At 32.4% G+C, this 25,191-nt stretch overlaps 1 protein-coding gene across 7 annotated transcripts in view; it reads left to right on the forward strand.

Moving 5' to 3' along the window:
- LOC125052251 (zinc finger protein 608-like) overlaps window positions 1-25,191 on the forward strand; it is an 83,791-nt gene that overhangs the window by 50,734 nt on the left and 7,866 nt on the right. For 6 of the 7 annotated variants that reach the window (XM_047653418.1, XM_047653010.1, XM_047653501.1 and 3 more), the window contains one exon: window positions 17,861-17,984. In XM_047653418.1, coding sequence (XP_047509374.1) covers window positions 17,861-17,984 — 124 coding nt within the window. The remainder of the gene's footprint in view (window positions 1-17,860; window positions 17,985-25,191) is intronic. The other variant, XM_047653259.1, reaches the window with a different exon arrangement.

Genomic DNA, 25,191 nt, shown 5'->3' on the forward strand with positions numbered 1-25,191 from the left:
TTACAATAACAAATTATGGTTAATTGCGACCATTGAATAATTTACGTTTCTAAACGAAAAACCACAATTTGTTCGCCGCATTATGGCATTCAACAATTTGTCCGTTGAATAGCTCATTACAAGTTTTCATGAAATGATTATAGAATCGAAGAAATTTCTTCATACTTTTTTCATGAACTGACCAATATTATCGCTATATACTATGTATTAAAAATTGGAGTAATTGAAGTTGACTATTTGTTAATTACAAGTTTGTATCGTGAATCAAAGTGAAATTAGTTTCATACACTTAAACCTAACTAAAAAAAAGCGCGCTAAAACCCTGGGCCTTCTCAGATTTATGTTTTCTGGTCGTTGGTGTCAGCCGTCTGTGCCTGACACGGTTTCTTCACGATGTTTCTTTACCGTACGAGGAAGTGTTAAATGTTTCATGCGAATACAGCTTAAACTAAATTAAGAGGCGGTTAAAGCTTAGTTGTTAGTGTTCATGTATGTTTGACCGCATCAAGAAGTTCTTGTAACGAATTTAATCAATTCAATTATAAACGTCACACATTGACAAAAACAAAGGAAACTAAAAAACAATTGAATTGTTGTTTATTTGGTTTGAATGTTGCAACTTTAAATTTTTAAAGTCAAATGTTCTTGTGAATTATAAAGACTTAATTCAAAGAAATACATTTATTATTTAATATTAATCAATTTGTATGCGGTCCGATACCCATCAGTGGTCACGAATGGCCCGAACATCTGCTGTAGATAAGAAAAACAGCAATCAATCAAAAAAGGCGTTGTATTGAAAAGGCATCATTAATACCACCTGGAGCATTAAATGTGTACTGGCTTGTACCCGCATCTAATAACGTAAATGATCTAGGAATAAAATTGGCATAATATATGCAGTATGCACATATGCATAATGCAGTTGCGCTCTTTTGTCTCTTTCTAGCAAATTGTGATTACGCTGTGATAAATAAAGACATGATTCTTGGCCATTTTAGTGACAGACCTAGATCAATTTTAACCCATACAGTTATTACACATTACTATTTTATTTCTTTGTTTTTTTATACCGAAGAAATACAAGTAAGTTACAAGTTGTTACTTAGTAAGTATACTTCGAAGAAAATTGAAGTTGTCATGAGCTTTCTTTACACGCGCCATGCTCATAATTCCATTTTCTTTACCAAGGAAACATGAAGCCACGCTCATTTTATAAGCTATAAAGCTTCCCTATCCTTTTCTAGCGGGTGGGAATGGTCGTGTTAGACTATAAAATGTATTCTCATAGAAATTTGAGCTCTAAGTCCATGAAAATAGATGTATGTTTTGCTTAAATCCTCTTTACATAAAACAGGCGAAGTTTTCTGCTTCATTTATTAGTACTATGTCGACGCCGTACCTCGCCCTTAAGACGATTTATGAGAGCTCACTCCACTAATAGCACTCCCCTAATTTCAATGTTAATTTTTAACAATTTGGGATTGTTTAACGAGTTTGTGACTTGAAAGGATTTCTCGAACCGCAAAAAGGTTCACCGCAATAAAATTCAACTGTTATTACGCCTAGTTTACTTTCGTTTAGATAATGCTTTTTGCTTTTCTTTTATTATACTTTATAAAAACGATTTCAGCAAAGGCAATTCGCTCGGTATTAACTCGCTTTGTATTTTATTCAAGACTAAGTTTTGTTTGCGAGCTTGAAAGTGAATTATATCGAAATACGAATTAGCAAAGTAAATGCAACAAAGACACTTATTTATTTGACTGTACATTTTACATTATATATCGAAGTAAGGATAAGCCAATTTGAAACCACTATCACGCAATCTCGATTAAGGTAAAATAAAGATATTTTAAATGATAAAATGCTGAGCTGAAACGGACGTGTTGGAAAACCGCCGACAATTTATTACTCACGGACTAATTGAATATCCATTACAAAAATATATTGTCCTCATGTTTTTTATCAAATTTCACTGAATTCATTGCTTTATGAAAATATTTCTTTGTTATAATACAATGTAATGACTTGTTTTATTGTAAGCTATAATCATAAACCAATTACCTACAGTAGTAATAACACGAATTACTTTTGATTGTAGTTTGTTATTTTTACAGGTAAGTCACGAGTTGGTTTAAATGCTGTATAATTTACATCAATACCAGTCAAGCGATGGGTGAGTATGCGGTACATAATACATACATTCATTTCCATTTATATACATTGTTTGCAAGTCTTTATTATAGACGCGAAAGTAGTATTTATGATAATATTAGCTGGCTTGCTTTTTCAAAATGTGATGAATTTTGTGACATTACAGTAGCGTCATACTTCGTACTTCGTGTTTGTTTAGTTGATTGGATTTATTTAGCATTTCACAAACACAGTTTTGACTGACAGCCAGACTTTTACTCTGATTAACACGGCTGGGATTTTTATGACTTAAAGCGGCTTTAAAATTAAGGATGTTTCTAAAAATAATTTTCTTTTTCTATAAAAAAGTCGGAGATTTTCACTCAAATTAATTTCTACTTACCAGGGCCTCAGAACATTAAAGAGACTTTCTTAACCTATTGTCTTCGCATAAAAACGTTCATTGTTCTCTAAAAGGGGGTAAAACTATCATTATTAATTAAAGGTTTAATTATCCCGTAATTGGGTTTTAATTAACAGAATTGGAATTCATTACACGTTCACAACAGCGACAGCTGTTGATTGTGTAATTATTTTTTGACCGCTCTTTCCTCTAGAACGTTTATAATTTTCTAGTAAGGTTTTGTTCTTTGGAATTAAAACGTCCATTATGTAAATACCATTTCAATATTCTGAATATAAACACATATTACACAAATTAATTATTGCAAACATAATCCACATCTGAAGCATGTTAGGTCCTTTGTAGTGTCATATTATAATTGTGTATACAAAATAAAATACCAATGAAGAAATAAATTGAAACTTTTGTTGTTTCATAGTACCCTGGTCTTACATAAAAACATTTTATTGAAATGACGTAATTTTTTTTAATGCTATACTCGAGTACAAACGAAGTAAAGATTAAATGGTAAATCTAAAATAATAAATAAAATTAAGGAGGATGGTTGTTCTTAAAAATAAATTTTCTTTTTCTATAAAAAAGTCAGAGATTTTCACTCAAATTAATTTCTACTTACCAGGGCCTCAGAACATTAAAGAGACTTTCTTAACCTATCGTCTTCGCATAAAAACGTTCATTGTTCTCTAAAAGGGGGTAAAACTATCATTATTAATTAAAGGTTTAATTATCCCGTAATTGGGTTTTAATTAACAGAATTGGAATTCATTACACGTTCACAACAGCGACAGCTGTTGATTGTGTAATTATTTTTTGACCGCTCTTTCCTCTAGAACGTTTATAATTTTCTAGTAATGTTTTGTTCTTTGGAATTAAAACGTCCATTATGTAAATACCATTTCAATATTCTGAATATAAACACATATTACACAAATTAATTATTGCAAACATAATCCACATCTGAAGCATGTTAGGTCCTTTGTAGTGTCATATTATAATTGTGTATACAAAATAAAATACCAATGAAGAAATAAATTGAAACTTTTGTTGTTTCATAGTACCCTGGTCTTACATAAAAACATTTTATTGAAATGACGTAATTTTTTTTAATGCTATACTCGAGTACAAACGAAGTAAAGATTAAATGGTAAATCTTTGGGGTAGAATTTCTCAATAGTAAAGTCGTTAGTGAAGTCAGTTGCCATGTATCAAATATCTCCTTTTATTTACGCGAGGGGAGATCAAAGGATCTTGCACCCCACATTTTCTTCGCTTTAATTATTTCGCCAGAAGCCTGGAGTGAATTTTAAGAGCTTGTCGCGAAATGGGCTCTTAATTACGGCATTCAAGTTTTATTTGTAATAATTAATAAGTTTCGCTTGGCTTTGTCAACCGGTAATTTTTGATGTCTTTCATAATCTTGTTGCTACTTTGTTTTATAAATAATTTTACAGTCAATAATGACATTACAAAATACGTGATTTCACAATATATATATCATGAATTAAATAACGTAAAAATAATCAAAAATCATACTTTTAGATTATGCATATGTTTGTAATAAAATTAGTCAAAGCGGAAATACTGGTTATATTTTTTACATATATTGTTACCTTGGTGGTTATTCCCACATCAAATTATCGTATTATCGTTTGATTGAATAGCGTTTATTAATTAATTTGAAACTTCAATTCGTATTTCTTCATTCATTTATAATTGAAGGAACAAAGAAATAAAATTTACAAATAAAAACAATTTTAATGAATGCGGTTATTTAAAAGTATGAAAAGCAAGAATACAGTATACGTATTTTAAAATTCAATATTAACATGAATAATATCAGATGAGCAGTTATTAAAGCGATATTAAAACTAATTGGCATCGTCTGCCTTCAATTTAATTATACCATCAACATTCAGTTATTATCAACGATGTCAACATCGGTTATACCATCGACATTTAAATATCTTTACCTCATCGTAAACGTTAATCTGCATCAATAAAATGTTAATTGTCACGTTGACGCTTGACATTTGACAAGTTTAATTGAATAAATTTTTCGTCGTGACCGGAAAGATCGTAAACTGTTTATGAAGAAAGGAATTAAAGTTTTATTGAAGTGTGTTAAAATTGCTGTTATTTTATATAAAATTTAATCAACACAAATCCAATTAATGTAAATTTATCTGAGGGCTTACCACAAGAATTCGTAACATTTTAAAATTTGACGCGTTTGTTTAAATGTCGAATCATAAACGTATTAAGTAGTATTATAAACGTAGCCTCCATTTTGAAATTCTATGTCACATACGTTTGATTTTCTCATATTCTCGGCCTTACTTGGCAATCAGACTTTGTCTTACGTATATTTTTCTCTAGCAAAGTCACAATTTTGTGATACAAAAGAGATAGAAAAATCAATGGACAAGTGACTCAGCCTTCAAACAATTTGTATGACAATACTTGGCGATTAAAAAGAGTGGCGGAAAGTTTCTTGCCAGTTCTTCTTACCCGCTCTACGCCCTTGACTTGCGAACTGGTAGTAAGCTCCATCAAGCTGGAAACCCGCTTTAGAAAAAACTTGATTTTTCTAAATTTACTTTTATCTACAAACGATGCTAGTGAATGTAGTAAACTTTATTTTTTTGTAGTATCATTAATTGCGCCGAAAAAATAATTAACACCGCGCAAAGCAGGAAATATTACAAATAATTCAATAAAAAACTTTGAAACGGGTGCTAAATTGTTTGTAGTTTATTGTAGTGACAAAAAAATTTTTTTTTTACCCCACTTTATTAAAAACTACTCAAGAACAATCAAACGTTCAAGAAAATTTTCTTGATTTAAGAATTTTTCTTCTTGACTCAAGAGTTTTATTTTCTTCAAAATGGTGTTCTTGGTTCAAGATTCGTGATCTTAAGTCAAGTTAAATATTTTATCAGTGTATATATATATAATCTGAAGCATCAACTGTTGAAAATGTATCACTTTATCTAACAATTCATCTCTGTGCAGTTATAAGAAGCGTTTAACAGACTTCACAAGCATACGAATACTGCTACAAGCATCCACATCCTTTATAGTTTCTGAGTTAGTTTTTTTTATTTTTTTTTATAACACTGTTATTTTAGAATTTATCCCGTAGTCCTTAAATAAAGTGGAGTAAAAAAAATTTTTTTTTTGTCACTACAATAAACTACAAACAATTTAGCACCCGTTTCAAAGTTTTTTATTGAATTATTTGTAATATTTCCTGCTTTGCGCGGTATTAATTATTTTTTCGGCGCAATTAATGATGCTACAAAAAAATAAAGTATACTACATTTATGAGCATCGTTTATAGTTTTTGAGTCGGTGTCTTTTTTTTTGCATAGTTCCGTTATTTTAGCATTTATTCCGTAGTTTTTAATAAAGTGGAGTAAAAAAAAATTTTTTTGTCACTACAATAAACTACAAACAATTTAGCACCCGTTTCAAAGTTTTTTATTGAATTATTTGTAATATTTCCTGCTTTGCGCGGTATTAATTATTTTTTCGGCGCAATTAATGATACTACAAAAAAATAAAGTATACTACATTTATGAGCATCGTTTATAGTTTTTGAGTCGGTGTCTTTTTTTTTGCATAGTTCCGTTATTTTAGCATTTATTCCGTAGTTTTTAATAAAGTGGGGTAAAAAAAAATTTTTTTTGTCACTACAATAAACTACAAACAATTTAGCACCCGTTTCAAAGTTTTTTATTGAATTATTTGTAATATTTCCTGCTTTGCGCGGTATTAATTATTTTTTCGGCGCAATTAATGATACTACAAAAAAATAAAGTTTACTACATTCACTAGCATCGTTTGTAGATAAAAGTAAATTTAGAAAAATCAAGTTTTTTCTAAAGCGGGTTCCAGCTTGATGGAGCTCTGGTAGTAAATGTAAATTTACGATTAAATTAAGCTTTCCATTAATTATGAATCAAATAAGTCACAGTTACTTTACATATTAAGAAATTATTATAGCTTTCCATTAATTTTTGACAGTTACATATAACCTCGTATAACTTAATACTCTGTGGCTTTTCGTATTGGCGTATCGAGTCATAAATACGATTACAGCCACAAAGGGTCACTCAATTCTGCCCTCTGGTCCTCTATAATCTTCGGTGATAAACGGTATTCGATTCGTAATATCTCGTTGGCAACATCGAAATTCATGCGTCCCAAAAATGATTGGGGATTTTTCTCATACATAAATAAAGTTTTTTCATAATAAAAATGTATTTTAGCTCTTTATTCGAGGTTTCTCCAAGTAGGTATATCAATTAAAATATGAGTGATTTGAAATGTGTATAGGTTCCCTTATTTATGTTATTTCCCTTATTGTATAGACAAGAATGGCATCCTTTATGACTCCAACTTATCAACTTCAAAGTCTAGAGAATTATAAACAACGCAGATGTGATTAATTAAATTATATTTTTTTTGTTGAGTATATTTTTCGATCGACACCATCTTGAAACTACCTTATAACATTTTACGTAACTACATCCACGGGATCATAAACATTAATATTACGAAGCCCCAAGGGTCACCATCACGCTAAAAGACTTATTGAAGCCAGACCCTAGGTGCTCGTTAAGCGTCTGCGATCAACTTAATCCATTACCATTTTATAACATCGTAAAGGTTTCATGGCACCGTCAGAACCTTATATCAAAATAATTTCAATGGCTCAGTCACGCCGTATGGGACCGGAAGTCGTTAATTAAATTCATTTTCTAAACTTTTATTACAGTTGAATTCAAATTGAACTGACTTATATCATTTGTTTATTGTGGAATTTCTAATTTGCAAACGATTGCAGTTCCTGTAATTAAAAACATCGAGTCATTAGCATTGATAGTATATTATTATTATTGATTACATTTTTAAAGATAAGAATGGCATAAGAAAGCAGAATGCTATAAATTTTTTAATTCCGTCAGTAATTTATGTAATAAAACCGTTATAAATCTACTACTCACTACATAACATACCTCGACATTTTTTTATCCTACTTAAAAAACATAATCTTGGCTTCCTGTAAAAAATACGGGAATAAGAACGTGTTTGGGAAGCGAAAAGGTACGAAGATCACACAAAATATACCAAGAGAACATAAACGTCTTGGAGCTCTATAGGGTTTTGCAAATTACCCGGTAACTCGGAGGGTAAGGTAATCTTGTTATCGGGTAGATATCCCAGTTGGTATGGAGAAACCGCAACTTTTGCGCTAAAAGCCAACCCTAGTTCGGGCTCCTAATTGTTTGTGTTAAGAGATTAGGTTTAATTAATGTTAATCGAGATTATTCAAAGGTATATAATAAATAAAAGAAAGTCTGAAACGTCTTAAACCGTTAATTCAGCTTGAGTGCCGCATTAAAAATAAACAAGGCACATGACAAATATGATTTTACTTGGCTCGAGTAAACATTATTTCGCGTAGGCGTTGAGATGGCAGCTGCAATATCTGTAGTGTGTTTACGACTCATTTTCAGACTTCATAAAATAATATTTCGCGCGCATCAACGCTTTAATAATTCATAGCGGCGTCTTGATAGTTAGATGTTTTAGTGTTGTTCGAGCGGAGGCAATTTGTTTTTCCCCGTAAGTGGAGAACAAAGGAAAGCTCGGAAAACCTTGTTAACTTTTTAAAACATTCGCGCTCATGCATTATTCAGTTGCGGTACGGTGGGTACGCGCGGAGTCGTGTAAATAGTGAATGAATGTCGTCGACCGAGACTGTCCGGCTACCCTTTTCACAATTTGACGTTCACCTTTGTTGTCGTGAAACGCAAATTTCAATAGAAACGTGGCTAAAATTTCTACGCACTGTAAAAAGGTGATTTCATTACGACCTGCCGAACCAATTCGAGTGTCCTTCAAAGAGCGTACCAATTCTTAAAAGACATTTGACACTCAATGGTAGAATTCGAAAAACCACCCGTATCATCTCGACATCCGTCAAAAGTCAAAATCATTTATTCACATAGGTAACACAATGTACACTTATAAACGTCAAAAAAGAAATATACATTAAATGCTTCTAATTTTACATTTACTGCCAGTTCTCAAATCAAGAGCGTAGAACGGAAAAGAAGAACAGGCAATAAACTGGCGTCGTTCCACAACAGAGTGTTTTAAGGCAGTTTTTGCTGCACACGTTTCGTTCTACGGCCTTCTTTTGAGAGAACTGGCAGTAAATGTAAAACTCAAACTCAAAATATCTTTATTCATATAGGCAAACAAGTATAGTACGAACGTCAAAAAGAAGTTAAATTAATTGTAATTTTGCATTTACTACCAGTTCGCAAGTCAAGGGCGTAGAGCGGCAAGAACCTAGAAGCTAAATGCTTTCTTTTTGGATGTTGAAAATGATTTTGACTTGACTTGACTATGTGGAACCAGCTGCCCACTGAAGTATTTTCGAACCAATTAGACTTATATAATCTTCCAAACAGCGTACCAATTTTTACACTTATTCATACACTTGCGAGCCCTCTCTCATTGAGTGTCCATGGGCATGTGAGTGAGCCACCTGCCCGTTTGCCCCCTGTTCTATAAAATAAAACCGTTGTAGTGTTACAATTTTTACAAACAGTAGCTTATATTAGACACGCCGAGAAGCTTTCGGTGTAAAACATACACAATTAAAAATAATTTGTAATAATAACCTGTACGAACGCGGGAGCCGTCGGAATTATTTAAAAGCTTGGAGTGAGGGCAGAGTTGGCATCTTGTTTCATTAATGCTGCCGTAATATAAAGCTTCATGAATATTTATTTACGTACAAAAGTTTTAAAGACATAATTTGGCTTATACAGACAGAGTTTTTCTTTTATTAAATGGAAGGTTATTTAATGTACGTTTTGACTAGGGATGAATGAGTGGGGAAGAGGATCGATTATCTTCCCCTGAAGCGATAAAAATCGAGTTTCGATATTGTGCTTGTAAAACCGTTTGTCCGGAGTATAAATAACATTGTCAGGTCAGGGATGCCATCTAACGAGGGTTGCCACTCACACGAAGGGTTGTTGAAACTTACAAACTGCATGTTCTCTCCCCTTATAGCCGTAGGATTTTTATCTCGAAGTTTTTTAGCGATCATTAAATGTTTAATGTGGGAATTTCAGTTCCTATCTCTTACGTCTGGGACAGTTAATGGCAGACAGATGCACTTATGTAGACATTCAACAAAGATAAGAGTCATTTTAATACTACACTCTTCTATCGCATTTACTTCGTAATCAGAGGAGTTGTTCTAAAAACTTGCAACTGATTCATCATTAGACTTACTGTAGTATTTCCGAACCAATTCCACTTAGGGTCCGTCAAGAAAAGATCGTACCAATTCTTAAAAGGCAGCCAACGCATTCGCGAGCCCTTTGGCATTGAAAGGTTCAAGTTAAAAGCCTCCTGCCCGTTTGCCGCCTGGTCTATTAAAAAATAATTGTCGTTCAATCTCATGAAACCGTGATAAAATTACCGACTTAATATACCTGTCAATCAAATACTCGTTATTAAATCAAAATTAATTTATCCCACAAAATATGTTTGTGTGTAGGTGTAGAACAATCAATTATGTCGCCAGAGGTTATTACGAAACGAGATAACAGATTCCGCTGGCAAATAGATTTTACGCTTATGTATTATTCAAATTATACAATTTGTTATTTCGTTTATAAAACATTTAGTAAATTCCTATTCGAATGATTTTTGTGTTTGTTTAATCTATTGTTTAATAAACAACTGTTGACAGATGTTATTCGCATAAATTTAAACAAAAATATTATCTTTATTTCATAATAATACAAAGAACTTACCTTCACCTATCTATGTCATCCTAGTAACAATTTATCACACTTAAGTCAGTCAAACCAATCAATTTTTTGAATAAGAATTTTTTACATTTCTTCTTTCTTGTGAATCGCAAGAACAAGAAACGCAATCGAGCACTTTCAAGCAAATATTTTTAATATTGAGCCCTCGCGCTGGCGGAATATAGAAAATGATTTGTAGTTTCTCTTTCAAAGAGGATAATTAAAAGAGATTGTTTTGTATTGTTTGATATCACGGTATACAAATTGTTCGTCGCTTTTGTCTATTTTGTCGTTTTCGATTTATCCATCGTGGCTTTATTTCAGTGCTTTTTTACTGGAATTTTCTTTTTAACGCATACTGCGCTATTTATTACGTATTATTGTTAAAAGTGGATAAAGAAAAATTACAATAACTTGTAATAATAAATAAATAGCAAATTTTAACTTATATAAATTTAGTACTTTAACTATTTTTATACAAATGCTTTTGAAAACAAAATGTGTAGTGGTGGTGATATTCGCCTGTAAAAAAGAACGATACTTTATTTTTAGCTTTGCAAGCTTTGAGTGCATTTTGAGCGAGAATAACGGAAGCTTGACATACTGCACCATAGTGCACAGACTAAATTACTACATACCGCGCCATAGATAAATTCTTTGGAGAACGATATAGAGAGAGGAATGTTAAAAATCGAATAAAGCAAATGCCAAAATCTCGTTTAAATTTATTATCACGTCAACCAAATAAATGACGTTCTTTATGTTAAATATCCAAATAATCTATGAATGATTTAAACAAATTAACACTTCCGCCTTAGGTACTTCTTTATATAAACTAGTAAAAAATTCTTACTATCATAATTTATTTCAATAAACTTGAATGAATAAAAAAATTATAAACCGGCTTTCATTCAAATTAAGTCAAAATAAAGATTAAAATCCACTGTAATAAAAAACATAATTTCTCTTTTAATTACCAGGTTGCCAAGAGATGGAAAGAGGTTTTATTTTTAATTAATATTGTTCGAGACTCCGTTGAGGGCGATTGTTTTACGAGGAAACAGTTCAATTTCGTTTCCAATGTTTACGCTGAATGCTAGTTAATTAGCGCACCGTAATTATTACGGACATTTCCTCGGCTTTGCAAAATTCCAAATGTATCAATTAAAATACGACATAAAATAATCAAGCTGTTGGCTATGTTTGACTAGACGGTAAAAAAGGAACACCGCTGTGTGAACCAAAACAGAATGAAGTTGTAATTTCACATAAATTGATTGTAACAATAACTCGTTTAATAACGAAATATAAACGATGGTAGATTAATTTTATCTGATTGAAGAACCAGTCGGTGCGTGAAGTTTCATTGTGACGCGTGTTTTTGAAGGGTTACCTCGGATTAAATTAAAATTGAATTTTTATTGCTCATGCATACTGTATATCGTTTGGAAATAATTGAAGCAATTGTGAAAAGAAAAAGGTTATCTGATATATAGCTTATATATTTATATGCAGACGACGTCTTTATAATCAATAACGTTCCAATCCAATAGTATCGTTTAAAAACCTCCTCCCGACCTGACATAAAAGAATTACCATAGGTACATAAAAACTGTAGAGAAAAATAGCGAAAAATCTGTTTATTTCGGCAGCGCGAGGGTGAAATAACTGTATTAAAACAGTTGCGCATCAAATCCAATTGTAGCCGCTTAATTAGTTGGGGTGTGTCAGCTTTCACTAACTCGAATGATATTTATACACACACTGTTTTCGAGCACAGAACATTCAAAATATATTGTTTAATAACGAATTATCTGTCTCAAAAATTATCTACACCAAATGAGTTATGATATAAAATTATTATACGCTTCTGATGTTCTATGCACATCAGCGGGTTGTTATTACGGCAACGTTGTCTATAATTAAATTCATTGAATGCAAATTAATTAATATGTATTTAAAGCTTTAATACAATTCAATTATGGCACCGATATGTTTGTGGTTCTGTCATTATCGATATATCTTGTTTAGCTGTCACAATTACAAATATAATTTGCATTGGAATGATGTAGATAATTGTTTCAATAATTCCCTAATTTACAATAGATAATAGACCGTTCGTTTTGAATGAATTTACGTAATCTGTTTTTTATTATCGTGTATTTCGAGTTATATCCAACGAAGAAACTTTTAAATTAATATGTCTTATTTGTGAACGGTTTGCGAGTTGTTATTTATTTTGTGTTTCATAACTTTGTAGGCTTAATAGTTTTCGTGCTAGCGCTTAAAACGTGAGCTCCATATCAGACAAGGTTTTCGTGCTAATAGTAAAGTGTAAATGTGCGAAAGTTTACAGAATGGGACTACTATTGCCCGTAAAACGTTCTGGCTTTGTATAAAATCCTTACGGAGCGTTGTTAACTTTTACGATAATGGATATTTAAGGCAAATATTGTTGAACATGTAAAGTAGTGCAGTGATTATTTACTGTGTTTTTTTTATTCTCAATGTGAACGTGCCAAAGTACGGCTGTCAAGTCTTTTGAACACAACTCAGATACAGTCAAAACAGTCATCATATAAATAAATAAACGTCACTACTTACTTGTCCATTGCAATTACTAAAAATCACGTAACAGTCTCTCGTCGTTGGTACTAAGGTTGCATAAATGCACAGAAGTTGTGTGAAACATAATCAAATGAAGCCATTTACATTCAGCGCCGATACGCGAGCAGGACAACCATTACATTACCATCTCACTCACGCACACATTTAATGGCGTAGCTCAACTCGAACTGGATCCCTAGAGTCGAAGAAATAACAAAATTTTATGTGAATTATTCGATCTTTCGTTCACGTTTCAGTAAGTACTGTGTAATAGAACGATTGAGAATTGATTTGTGTGACCCTTATAAATTCCGAGTATTATGCCGATAACAATGTTTATTTTAGTATATCGGAAAATGCTTGTCTAGATTAATAATCCGATAAATATGAAGTGTATTATTTCATATATCAGTGTTTGATTGAGTGTTCCACGTAGATATAAAAAGGATTTTTTTAATGGCCGCATATTCCATTATTAATTTACAGCCAAAACGTTAATTAAACCCGCGAAATGACTACAGATTCTAAAAACTAAACGTCAAAAATCACACAGATAAAGCAAATTATCGATTTTTACCCACGCGGAGTGTATAAACGTCCATTGTTAGTGACAAATGTGCTTCTTACGCCCACAAGCGTTGAGACAATGCCGTGTGTACAGTTGAGCCACAAACATACATATTAATATTTCGACACGCCATGTCGCTATTAAATCCTTTATGGTTTTAAGGGGAGCTACGAGGGTTGAGCTATCCGATTTATTAAGTTTATAATTGATATATTTTCACGATAAATTTCACGTGACCGATAAGTGATAACCCTGTCCGTAAGTTTAAAGAATTATGCGATTACGTAAGCCTTTGATAAAGTCATGTAAGCAATATTTTTGTGTTTTAATTAACATTTCATTATCTTATTAATTATGCGTTTTGTTTTGTTCTTATAAATTTATGTATTTGAACATATGAACTTCATAAAATAATTTACATGAATAATTTTATTAAAGGCGTAGGCGAAAATAACTCCAATAAACTAAACATATACTTAGCCAAAGATAATTATTTACAAAAAGGTTTGAATATTTACGAAAGGAAAAAAACAATCAAAATATTAAATACGTAATACCTAATTCGGCTGTGTGATGGTGTGTGTACGTGAGGGTGTGTATGTGGCGTGTCATGATTCAGGTGATTTAGCGATATAGCGATTGTTAATTCATATCAGTACTGGAACAGATTCGTTTGACATCTAAATCCCATCATGAGACATTGCAGTTGCCACAAATGGAAAGCGAGAGACACCTACATAGCAAATGAGTCGCAACGATGTCTCCGGACTCCGACCCCTGACTCATAATACGTGTAATTTACGCGGGGCTATAGACCGCGACAAATTGCGGTAGTATTCCAGCTAAAGGGTACCTTTAAACGGATTGGAATCCAAATGGAATTGGAATGCTACCGAGCTAATAACTCCGCCTAATAGGCTATTAATTTATGATTATTTATAAGTGACGAGGACCTATCCTGGAAAGAGATGGACGGACGTAATAGGGAAAGACTGAATGTTGCTCAAGACAAAGAGAAATGGAAAATACACACTAACAAAACCAACCTTAATTTTTAGAACTTATGCTAACACAACTCGACAACCAATTCGACTTAGGGTCCTTCAAGAAAAGAGCGTACCTATTCTTAAAAGGCCAGCAACGCACTCGCGAGCCCTCTGGCATTGAGAGTGTCCATGGGCGGCGGTATCACTTAACATCAAGTGAGCCTCCTGCCCGTTTGCCCCCCGTTCTATAAAAAAAAACAAAACAACTACTAATACTAAGAAATGCAAGCCACAGAATTATTATGTGGATTAATTAATTAAAGGGACCTATTTAAATTGTTAGTTTTAGTTAAAAATTGCCTTTTAAAAATTCAATTCGACAATCATAATTTAAACCCGCCAAGACGCTTCGTTTGACAAGATGGCGTCGTCTGTGACTTACCATGCCCAAACTTATGTCATTGTTTACTAGTTACTTATCGAATAACGCAAATTATAATTCGATTACAGTCTCCGACGAAATTATACTCCCAAGACGGCATTAAACATGTTATTTGTATGCTCGATTCGCTATCATCGATTCGAATAATCTGTGGCCGTTTTGTGTCAAATGACATAAAAATCAATATAGATTTTTTGATGAGAGATTAAATCAGGTAAATAGCCTTATTGCGTTGTGTTAAGGTGTATTTTACAATGTACATAAATTGAACACGTATTCAACTTGATTCCCGGATCATTAAAATAATTTAGGCAAACGGCACGTTTAGTGCTCGCGTTTATGGTGGCCTGTGGCGTGCCAAGGCAATAAATACCGGCATCTTGTTTATATCGTGGAACGTTTATTCCGCTATTCCACGCGGAATCACTGGGATGCCGACAGCGTAATGCTTGATATTGCCAATTGACAAATTGAACGACTCAAATATGTCAAATGAATATATCAGTCTAAGAACACTTGTAACAACAATATTCCTCTCTTTTTCTGTAACTAATGCTGAGCTGTGACGAAAAGAGACAGATAATTGTTAAAACCGTGTTATTAACAATTTAGTTTTTAGTTAAATAAATGTCAAGAAACCCCGCAAATCAATATTGTTAGTGCCATAATATCAAAGTTATGCTCATTTTAAAATACTAGGATATCATTTAACTTATTCAAAACGCATCTCTTGCAAGTCATACCTATAAATTGCTACTTTCAGTATAACAAAATTTTCAAGCGATTTTATAAAGCAAATGGACACAAATACCATTTAATACGGTGAATGGATAGCTATTTAATAGTTGAGTGAGGTTTAAAGTTCGTAATGGCTTGTATTTTTTGCTAGACTGCATTTTTCCGCTAACGATTGGCTAGAAGAGCATTAGACATAGCAAAAACAATGTTTTTAATGTTTAAAGTATGATTTTACTGTTGTTTTACTGTCAAGTGTAAATTAAGAATCAATATATAATTATTATAAGCTGAACTATTAATTACGACACAACTTTTAAATATCCGTTAAAATGTGTTAATATTTACTTTGCTTTTAGGAGTTAACTCCTATCGTGTTATACTTTCCTATTCTATCTATTACAAACATATCTTTCTTAATAAAGTTTTATTAAATTTATTATATATACAATGTAAACTAAGGACACTCAAGGGACTATGCATATTTTGACGTTACAAAGAGTTATCGTTAAATGGAAAGAATAAAAATCTCCATTAGTTTTATTTCAGACTAGTGTTAGTAATTATATAAAAATCAATTCTTATTTGAACGCTATTGTAGTAGGAGTCGTTATCATATTCATCGAGGATACGTTATCATATTCTTAGAAGCTCCCAAAAGTGTAAACATGGCTAGTAAAAGAAAATCACTGTGTATTGATGAAAAAGTTTTACTGATACGCCCAATAGAAACGGGAGAGAAGATAAGTGATGTCGGCAAACCCTTTGGATTTAGTCGCTCTACCGTGTCCACAATATGGAAAAACAAAGAAATAATTCTCCAAGCTGCGGGCGAGGGGAAATCTTCCAAAAATTAAAGAAACCGAAATACGAAGATTTGGATCACGCTATACTATCATGGTTTCACCCACAACCAGAATAATAGACCTATCTCGGGGCCGCTCGTAAAAAGCTAAGGCAGCTAATTTTGCTGAAGAACTTGGTTTTACTTCTTTCAAAGCATCAGAAGGATGGCTCGGACAATTCAAGCAACGTCATCGTATCAACTATGGTAAAATAAGTGGGAAAGCACGAAGTGTTGATACGAATGTGACTCATCATTGGATTAATAGAGTGTGTTCAAAATTCACAGAACAATACGCCCCAAGTGAGATTTTCAGCGCTGATGAAGCAGGAATTTTCTATAAGTTGATGCCAGACAAAACTCGGAAATGTAAAGGGGAAAAGTGTGTGGAAAGAAAGCTTTCCAAGAAAAGTACTGATTTTTCTTCTCTCCATTTAACGATACTCTCTATAACACTACAAAAACAGTCCCTTCAGTGTCTTTATATAGAGTTTACACTGTATAACTTTCTTAATAATATGTTATTTCTTTATTATTATGTTATAATATTATTAGATAAGATATTTAATATAATTTATATATCTATTAAATAAATATAATAGATATATATTATATCTAGAAGAAGAAATAACGTTGCAAGAAGAACATAAATGGACATACAAACATTCCTAAAAGAAGTTCCAGGCATCCTAAATACGCATTCGCATTTTATTTAGTAAACAACCATTTTAAAAGTGCTGCGATTAATGACTTTACAAAAAAATATTTGAATCTGTTTATTTTAAACTCGGCTCGGACTATAAAATTTATTTTTCAGTAATGTACTCTGGAGTAAAAATACACTTTTATGTCGCGTTTATGAGAACGTTATTACGTGTTAGCTTTATACTGCTTTGAACTGAATTATTAAGAACTTTTATGTTTTAAATGTGAGTGTACAGTAAAAGGATTTTCGGTCTAAATACGTGAGTTTTCATTTACTTCACAGCATGTACAAATTAAAAACAACTATGAATAGATTATTGCCCATTGTATAATAAACCTTAACGGGAAAGCAATAAAGATGCCATTGCAATTTACAAGATATACTAGTAATTTCTAATGGGCAATGTTCTTTAGAAATAAAATACATTATATTTACATTATATTTTCTTACTAGTAACAAATTTGTTAGGTTCACCTGAATTAAGTATTCATTTATTATGTTAGTACGTCATATCTGAACCATTACGTTATTTAGAAATTGTGTAATTTAAAAATGTCTTTATTTCCAGGAGACTGCGGAAGTGTGTGTAGGCACATCGGTGGGGACGATCACCGAACCAGACTGCCTGGGCCCATGCGAGCCTGGTACATCGGTCACGCTGGAGGGCATCGTGTGGCACGAAACGGAAGGTGGTGAGTTTGTTACTAGCGCACGAACGCACCGTAGCGCCTCATTACTTCCAGCACGCTTCTGCACGCCTAGTATTTGTTCCCGCTTATTGCAAATCTTTCTCTTTACCATCGGGGCCACCCTTGCCTCGCCCAGACCACCAAAAGAAAAACGTAATGAATAAAAATTACCTTGACGGATTTCTCGAAGTCCAATAAAAAGTATGTATATGTATAATAAATACAAACAAAAACAAACTATGTTTATTAAAAATCTAAATTAACTCTTCATTCCTATAAAAACTTCCAAATAAAACGGATATTGCAACAAATTATTAAAATGTTAGTATAAAAATATTTCACTTCGAGCATCATTAAATAAACAAATTATGCTCAGCGCTGTTCCTCATTACTGCAGTCCCACCCCGTTAATTAATTCTTAACGAAGTATCGTAGAAAAGTAAAAAAAAACGTGTAACGTAAAATAGACATGAATATCTGAAAGGCTTTACAGTAAGTAATTAGTAATTAAAATAGAACCTTTTAGAAATAACATTTTGAACAAAATTGCGTCCACAACATTTTTATAATGATATCAAAAAATATGGTAGGCAAGGAATGTCCAATGATGTTTATCTGAATTCCTCACTTGGTTAACTCAGTCCTGGGTTGGGTTTAATAGCGACTAAAAAAAAAACTTATTTTATAATTTTGACGAATTGATTCGAAGAACAATCTTAAATAAAAACACCATATACACAATAATAAGTATAATTTGGATGTTTTCAGTAAGGGGTTAAACGTCCCTGACCCTTTGTAACCCCTAATTTGTCATAATTATTCGTATCAGTAATAAATAAGGGCACACCTGGCCTTTTTGCTATTTTCGCTAAAGGGTACTTGCTATTAGCGGCGTGGAAATTAATAACCGTGAAACTTTCAATTAAAATAGTCGTGACGGCAAATGAGTGCTGTTAAAGTTACCGCTTTCACTATAAAATGACGAACATATATAAAAATTAAGTATCTTTTCAAAGGAATACCTAGTTTTAATGTTTGTCAAAAGTCATCGTAAACAAGAACCTATCCTACTCGGATTTAATTGAATGATGAAAAAACATATGAATTAAACTAGTATATTTACGTAATAATAACATAGATTAAAACTTACGCTAATAACACCTTAAAACCAATTAATTGAACCGACATGACACTAATTAAAACAATATCTTGATTTTTAATTATGAATTATCCAATTATGCACACCAAATGAATAAAGAAAATGGTGGCTTGGCAAAAAATATAAAAGTTGTATTTTTGAATAAATATACATTTTATATAGCAAGTTAAATTTACGAACAAAAATAATTTAAATCGTGTATAAGTGACTGTTATATCTACATCTGTCATGAAATAATTTATTCATGACATACATAAAACAGAGTCAATGAGAATGGCCATATAATTATGCGACGCTCAACGCAGGCGTCGCATCACTGAATTTTAATAAACCTATTAAGCCACGGCTCTTACACGTTTATGTTATCCTAGTATCCATCTCGTAAGTAACGGTTAGCATTTTTAGGTTAGTTTTAGTATAAGTTGCCACTTAGTAAGTATTTCAGTATGAAAGAAAGCAACATTTTTCTTGGAAAATTAAAGCGCGCTTTTAAACTGCATAAGGCTCTTACAAGTAATCAGGTCAACACTTTGACGTCTTCTCTTTGTTGCCTGGCAAACTTTTCGCAGCACGATATAACAGGCTTTTTATATAAGTTTTACAGTCTTTGATGTTATTTAAAATATAAGCTAGGTACAAACATTTTTAAATGACCGGACATTGAAAGTATGAGCTTTGCAATACTAGAGTTTTATAAAAAGCGAAATAAGTCGAACACTAATGAATTAGTATAATCTTTGTAAATAATATATTTTTATTAAAATGAACCGTTGTGACGTTTTTTGTTATAACTCAAGTAATCTTAAGATACATATATATTTCTCAATAGACGTCATAATTGGTAAAGATAAATCTTCACGTCCAAAACTATCAATGAAGCTCGATTTAATACCCATCGACGAACAATACATCACCCATATAATAGAAATATACGAAACGGTTTTCGTACGTTATAAATACGGTCGCTTTTGGCGTGAACAATTTATGAAAATTGTGTGGTAGCCATTAGGGATCGTAAACAATGCCTCTGTGTAATTATGAAAGCTATAATAAATCACCATCTGCTTTCTGTTGCCACTTCCCAAATTGAACTAAGGTAGCTTTAACTATATTAAGGTTCTTTAAACAAGTACACGTTTATAAAGAAACTGTTATTACATAAATCTTTTATTAAGATAACATAGATTTAATAGACAGTTGAAATATGGTGAAATATTGCATAGAATATTTTTGTTGTATACAAAGGCGAAGCATTCTTGGCGCTATCATTCAGTTGGAGTGAAAAATGCGATGCACTCGAAAGCAATAAGCATTTGTTTAGGGAGCAGGAACAAAGGCGATGCTAACCTATTGAATCTCTCATACAACGAGCTATTGCTATAATAATATCCGTTGTTGGTTCTTACAAACATCTTCAGAGTAACATAATTTCCTGGTACTTCATATATTTTGAACTAAAGCTTCAGTTACAAATATTGGGAATATATAATATATTATATATGTACTTATTGTCGTTGTCTGTGTTAACTACAAGAACACAGTTGAACTAAGTGTGTGTTAGGAATACATTTTAATAGCATTGTGCTCTAAGGATTATTATACAAACTGAGTGGGCGTCGGCCGGCTCTAATCAGACCTGCCCATTATTTCCCACACCGAACAAACTTCCGACCATTTCATTTACATCCATTCAGCGGCAAAGCAAACTTTACACTCTTAAAAGCTCGTCCACAAAGTTAATTAAAATAGCCGCCCCGGGCAAAGCTCTCAACTTAACGGGTTTATACTAACTACTCGGATAACGATATCTTTCATACTCATTTACATTTTATTTCCTTAATCGCATCTCCAGACTACACAGCACAATTTATAAAACCGTTTAGACGCGTTAATAAACTTTTATAGTGGAATAATTGTTATCGGTGCCATCACATGTTCTCGTAATTAGGGGAGAGCATGCGTCGGCTTAATGTCGTGGAATTCTTGATGATTTCCAGATGAGCCTCAAAGCCGCCGCCTTTATTTGTGGACTCGAGCTCAATATTGATCCAATATCCTGCACAGACATCCTACATAAAGGAACATTTACGGAAATGTTCATATTTACATTTCTTTCACAGATTCACTTTCGAGATTACTGGATTCATTCTTCCATAATAAAAAGTTCGAATTTCGAAATTCAAAACAAACTGACTAGCCACAGATAAAATAAACAACATTGTTCACAGAATATGTATCTCCCATATAAGACCGTAAGCATTGCGTGCAACTGTGTTTCGATAGTCTCACGTCCACTATAAATGTGCAAAACGTGTATTAGAATTTATGTATTGAAAGTTACAACCTTATACGGATGGTTCCACTTTTAATTCAGATTTATCGATTAACAAAGTTCGTTGGAAATGCGTTTAAATTGTGCTAATGAGTTTTTTATGCTAACGTTTCCGCTACAAAGAAAGATTCACGGAATACAAATTGCACTTGTAATTACTATGGAACTTCATGTTGTTGGTACGCCTTGTTAATTAATTATTCTAATTGAGTTGAAACTGTGTGCTGAATATAAAGTTTTAACAGTTTATATCATCCTTCGTACATTGTAGCAATGTGTGAGACCTTTAACAATGATAATAGCCAAAATGAAGTTATCGCTTTTAAAACTGACAAGTAAACACATAAATATATCCGTACAGTTAAGGTTAATGAATACAAAACAATATGTTATGCAATATGTTTGTTGTTGTTGTATTATAAAGTATATAATATACAAAGGTCTTATAACAAAAAGGAGTTGAATAATAATTAATTTCCCCGTTTACCTTTGCCACTTGATTACGGCAGATAATTAACACGTTGCTTAGCCTTCTGCTACGCGTAGCTTACAACTTCTTCGAATTCTGATCTCCTGGTGCGCATTTAACATTTTAAACACAAATTAATCATACTTTGATAGGGGAAATTTAAAAATGGCAATTAAAAGAATTGTGTGAAGTTTTCGCTATTTTCACAGCAAATCTAATTTTACTAGAGGCCCAAAAGTTTTCCGCACTAGTGACAAGGGTGCAAATAAGATTTAACATATACGAAACAAAAGAAAAGGGCGCCCGCCCTTTAATTTAACTTTGCTGAGAGTGGGGCCCGTTTTAACCCGTAAGTTACCCTACTAAATTGAAAGGTTTAGTTAGTTTGGAAATATTATATAATTATGTTATTTTGTATTAACTAGGGAGCTGGCGAGCATATTAAGTATATGATTTGGTCGTATTTCGTATTGGTAGGAATTAAAATCCGGAACAATATAACAAAATTTTCTTAGTAATTTATGGTCGTATGATGCTGCGTTTTAAGCTACAGGGGTTTTTAAATCTGTAAAAAAAAATACTAAATCATTAGATCCCTTAATACAAAAAAAAATGGCGACATTTTACTTACTGACTATTACAGTTTGTTTGAAGTCCGCATATCTGAGGATAATTAATGAGATTTTTCGTAGGATGTATTTTTTTCTGTTGTTTTGAAATTTTTGTTATAAACATAAGATGAATTCCGATCCTAAAAAAAAACATGTTTTAAAAGCAATATAAACAACAGTTAAAGAGGCAGACACTATTGAAACTCTCTTAATAGATAGAAAACGCAGGAATACTATTTTTATGTGGTTAGTGGCTTGGTTTTTAAATGAACACTGCAGGTGTGGCAGTCATGGTCCTTAATATTCCTCATAGTATAATTATAGTTATTAAAAAGATCTGCCACTTGGGCAAATCATATAGATATTTTGTTCGCTATAGCATTTAGTTAGACATATATATGTCACCGTAAAATTGTAAAAACCGTTAGATTGTAATCTATCTCGCAAGATTGTAAACTGTCGAAAGATTGTCAACTCAACATACTGCTTGCAATTTAACGTATTATTATTCGGTAGTTATATGAAATTGTTGGGAAGTAAAATTAATCTGTAATTGACCAAAGAAGTTTGAATGATAACTAAGTTAGTGTAGTACAATCTACCGAATACCGATAACCGATAGATTACAATCTAACGGTTTTTACAATTTTACGTTAACATATATATATTATCTGTCTTTCATTGCCCTTAAGATTTATGCAACCCGGATAGGGGCTGTTCAAGTTAATACTTGAACCCCTATCCGGGTTGCATAACGTACGTAATCGTGAGCACTATATGGGAGGGGGTCTTTAATTTTCTTATTTGGTGATTACGTCAACAGTAATGATTTACTTTTTTACCCACACATTGTCTATGCTTGAAAACGAAATGCATTTTCAAGGGTTCATACAAAAATTAATACGTTTATGTACTATTATTTTAGAGGACTATGCTTACTTTTGCTAATAAGAGGGGGAGGGGAAATAAATCTACTTATGTAATACTTGAACGATCCGAACGGCGTTAATGGGAAACAAATGAATGCTCGAAAAACAAAAATGTCTTCAATATCGTTATATGTATTATCTCAAATACCCAGTAGTATCCATCCCATTTAAGTTGAAACCATCTGCGGTGAGCCGTCCAGTGAATCGTTGACAATTTAATTCATCTATCATTTTCATGTCCATTGATTTATCTCGTACAATATAACTCGCTCATTTTATGCTAATAGCTCATAGAAATGCTTTATGTGTCCATTGTTCGTGGAACAATAAATGATGTTTGAGAATTATTGAGACGTTGCACGCGAACTACTAAAGCAAGTCTCCCTTTTAGTTAAGATTTATTTTTCCACAAACTGTAGTAAATGTTTAGACGTTGAGCGTGAGCTAATCATGTAATTTTTGATATTCGTAGTTTAATTAATTTAATACTGACTTTTGTTAGATACCTAAACAATGCAATAGTTTTGTTTTATACATACCTAGTAGATTTTTATTGACAATAGTTTTTAAAATTCGATGACATTGGCCCACGCTTAATTAATCGACGACAAACTGATCAACTAACTGATTTCCTGTTTTCCGCATTAATATTATTTATGGCACCTAACAATAACATTGGTAAGGTTTTTTTATGTAGTCAGTCTCTAACTAGTTGAAATAGATAGTATTTAGTTAGTGCATGTACATATAGATAGATGTGTAGATTATCATAATATAAATAAATAATATTGTACAAAGCATCGTGCTATTTGCTATGTATTTTTATCGACTCGTTATAAAAACTTAAGTAGAAAAACTTCGGAGAATTTTGATCTCATATTCTTTTTTTTACACAGCAACACTTTGCACCGATCCCTTACGCACCGCACCCTTAAAATCCACCTTCTCTTTCTCTCCCACTTTCTACCCATTACATAGAAAGTGATGCATATTTAAACAATCACTCTATCTTTATTTGGCCTCCCTTTTTTCTTCTGACATATTTATTTTATATTCCATTAGAGTTTATGTTGCTCTAGTAACTGTAAGGGGCCCGAGGGGTAACCTAGAAGGGGACCAAAAAATTTGGCCCGGCTGCCACCCTATCCCGCTACGCCCATTTTCATACTTTAATAACCGCTGTCGTGTTATTAAACATTTTTAAAATATCAAAAGCTTTACATCGTCCCTTAAAGATTAAGAGGATTATACTGACACCATTTTATTTCTTACGGTTTATTAATATAGGGTCTTCAAAGGCTAAACATGTTATAAACTACTTAGGAGATTTGCTACCCATGTTTAATTTAAATTTAATCTTCACTTTGAAACATTAATAAATACTATAATAATATGAATGTTTTAAGTAGTTGAAGGAATTATTAATCTTACATAGGCCATAGTTCGGAATAGTGTTAAGTTTGAAAATGGATAGCTTAAATTTCGTATTTTAAGTTCGACACTCTGTACTCGTCGAATGACTTGCAATCCAAGCAAAAACTATGTCTAACCATAATTATCATATATCCCAAGTGCGTGCTAATCCCCTGGTATTTAAAAATTACATCAAGTCTTATGCGACATCATCGTATAGATAAAAAATACGTTTTAAAAATTGCGAGCTAAGGCGGGTTAAATTGATTAATTAAATTAGCATAAGTTAGCACGCTA

Source organism: Pieris napi, chromosome 1 (genome assembly GCF_905475465.1).
Source record: "Pieris napi chromosome 1, ilPieNapi1.2, whole genome shotgun sequence".
Lineage (NCBI taxonomy): Eukaryota > Metazoa > Arthropoda > Insecta > Lepidoptera > Pieridae > Pieris > Pieris napi.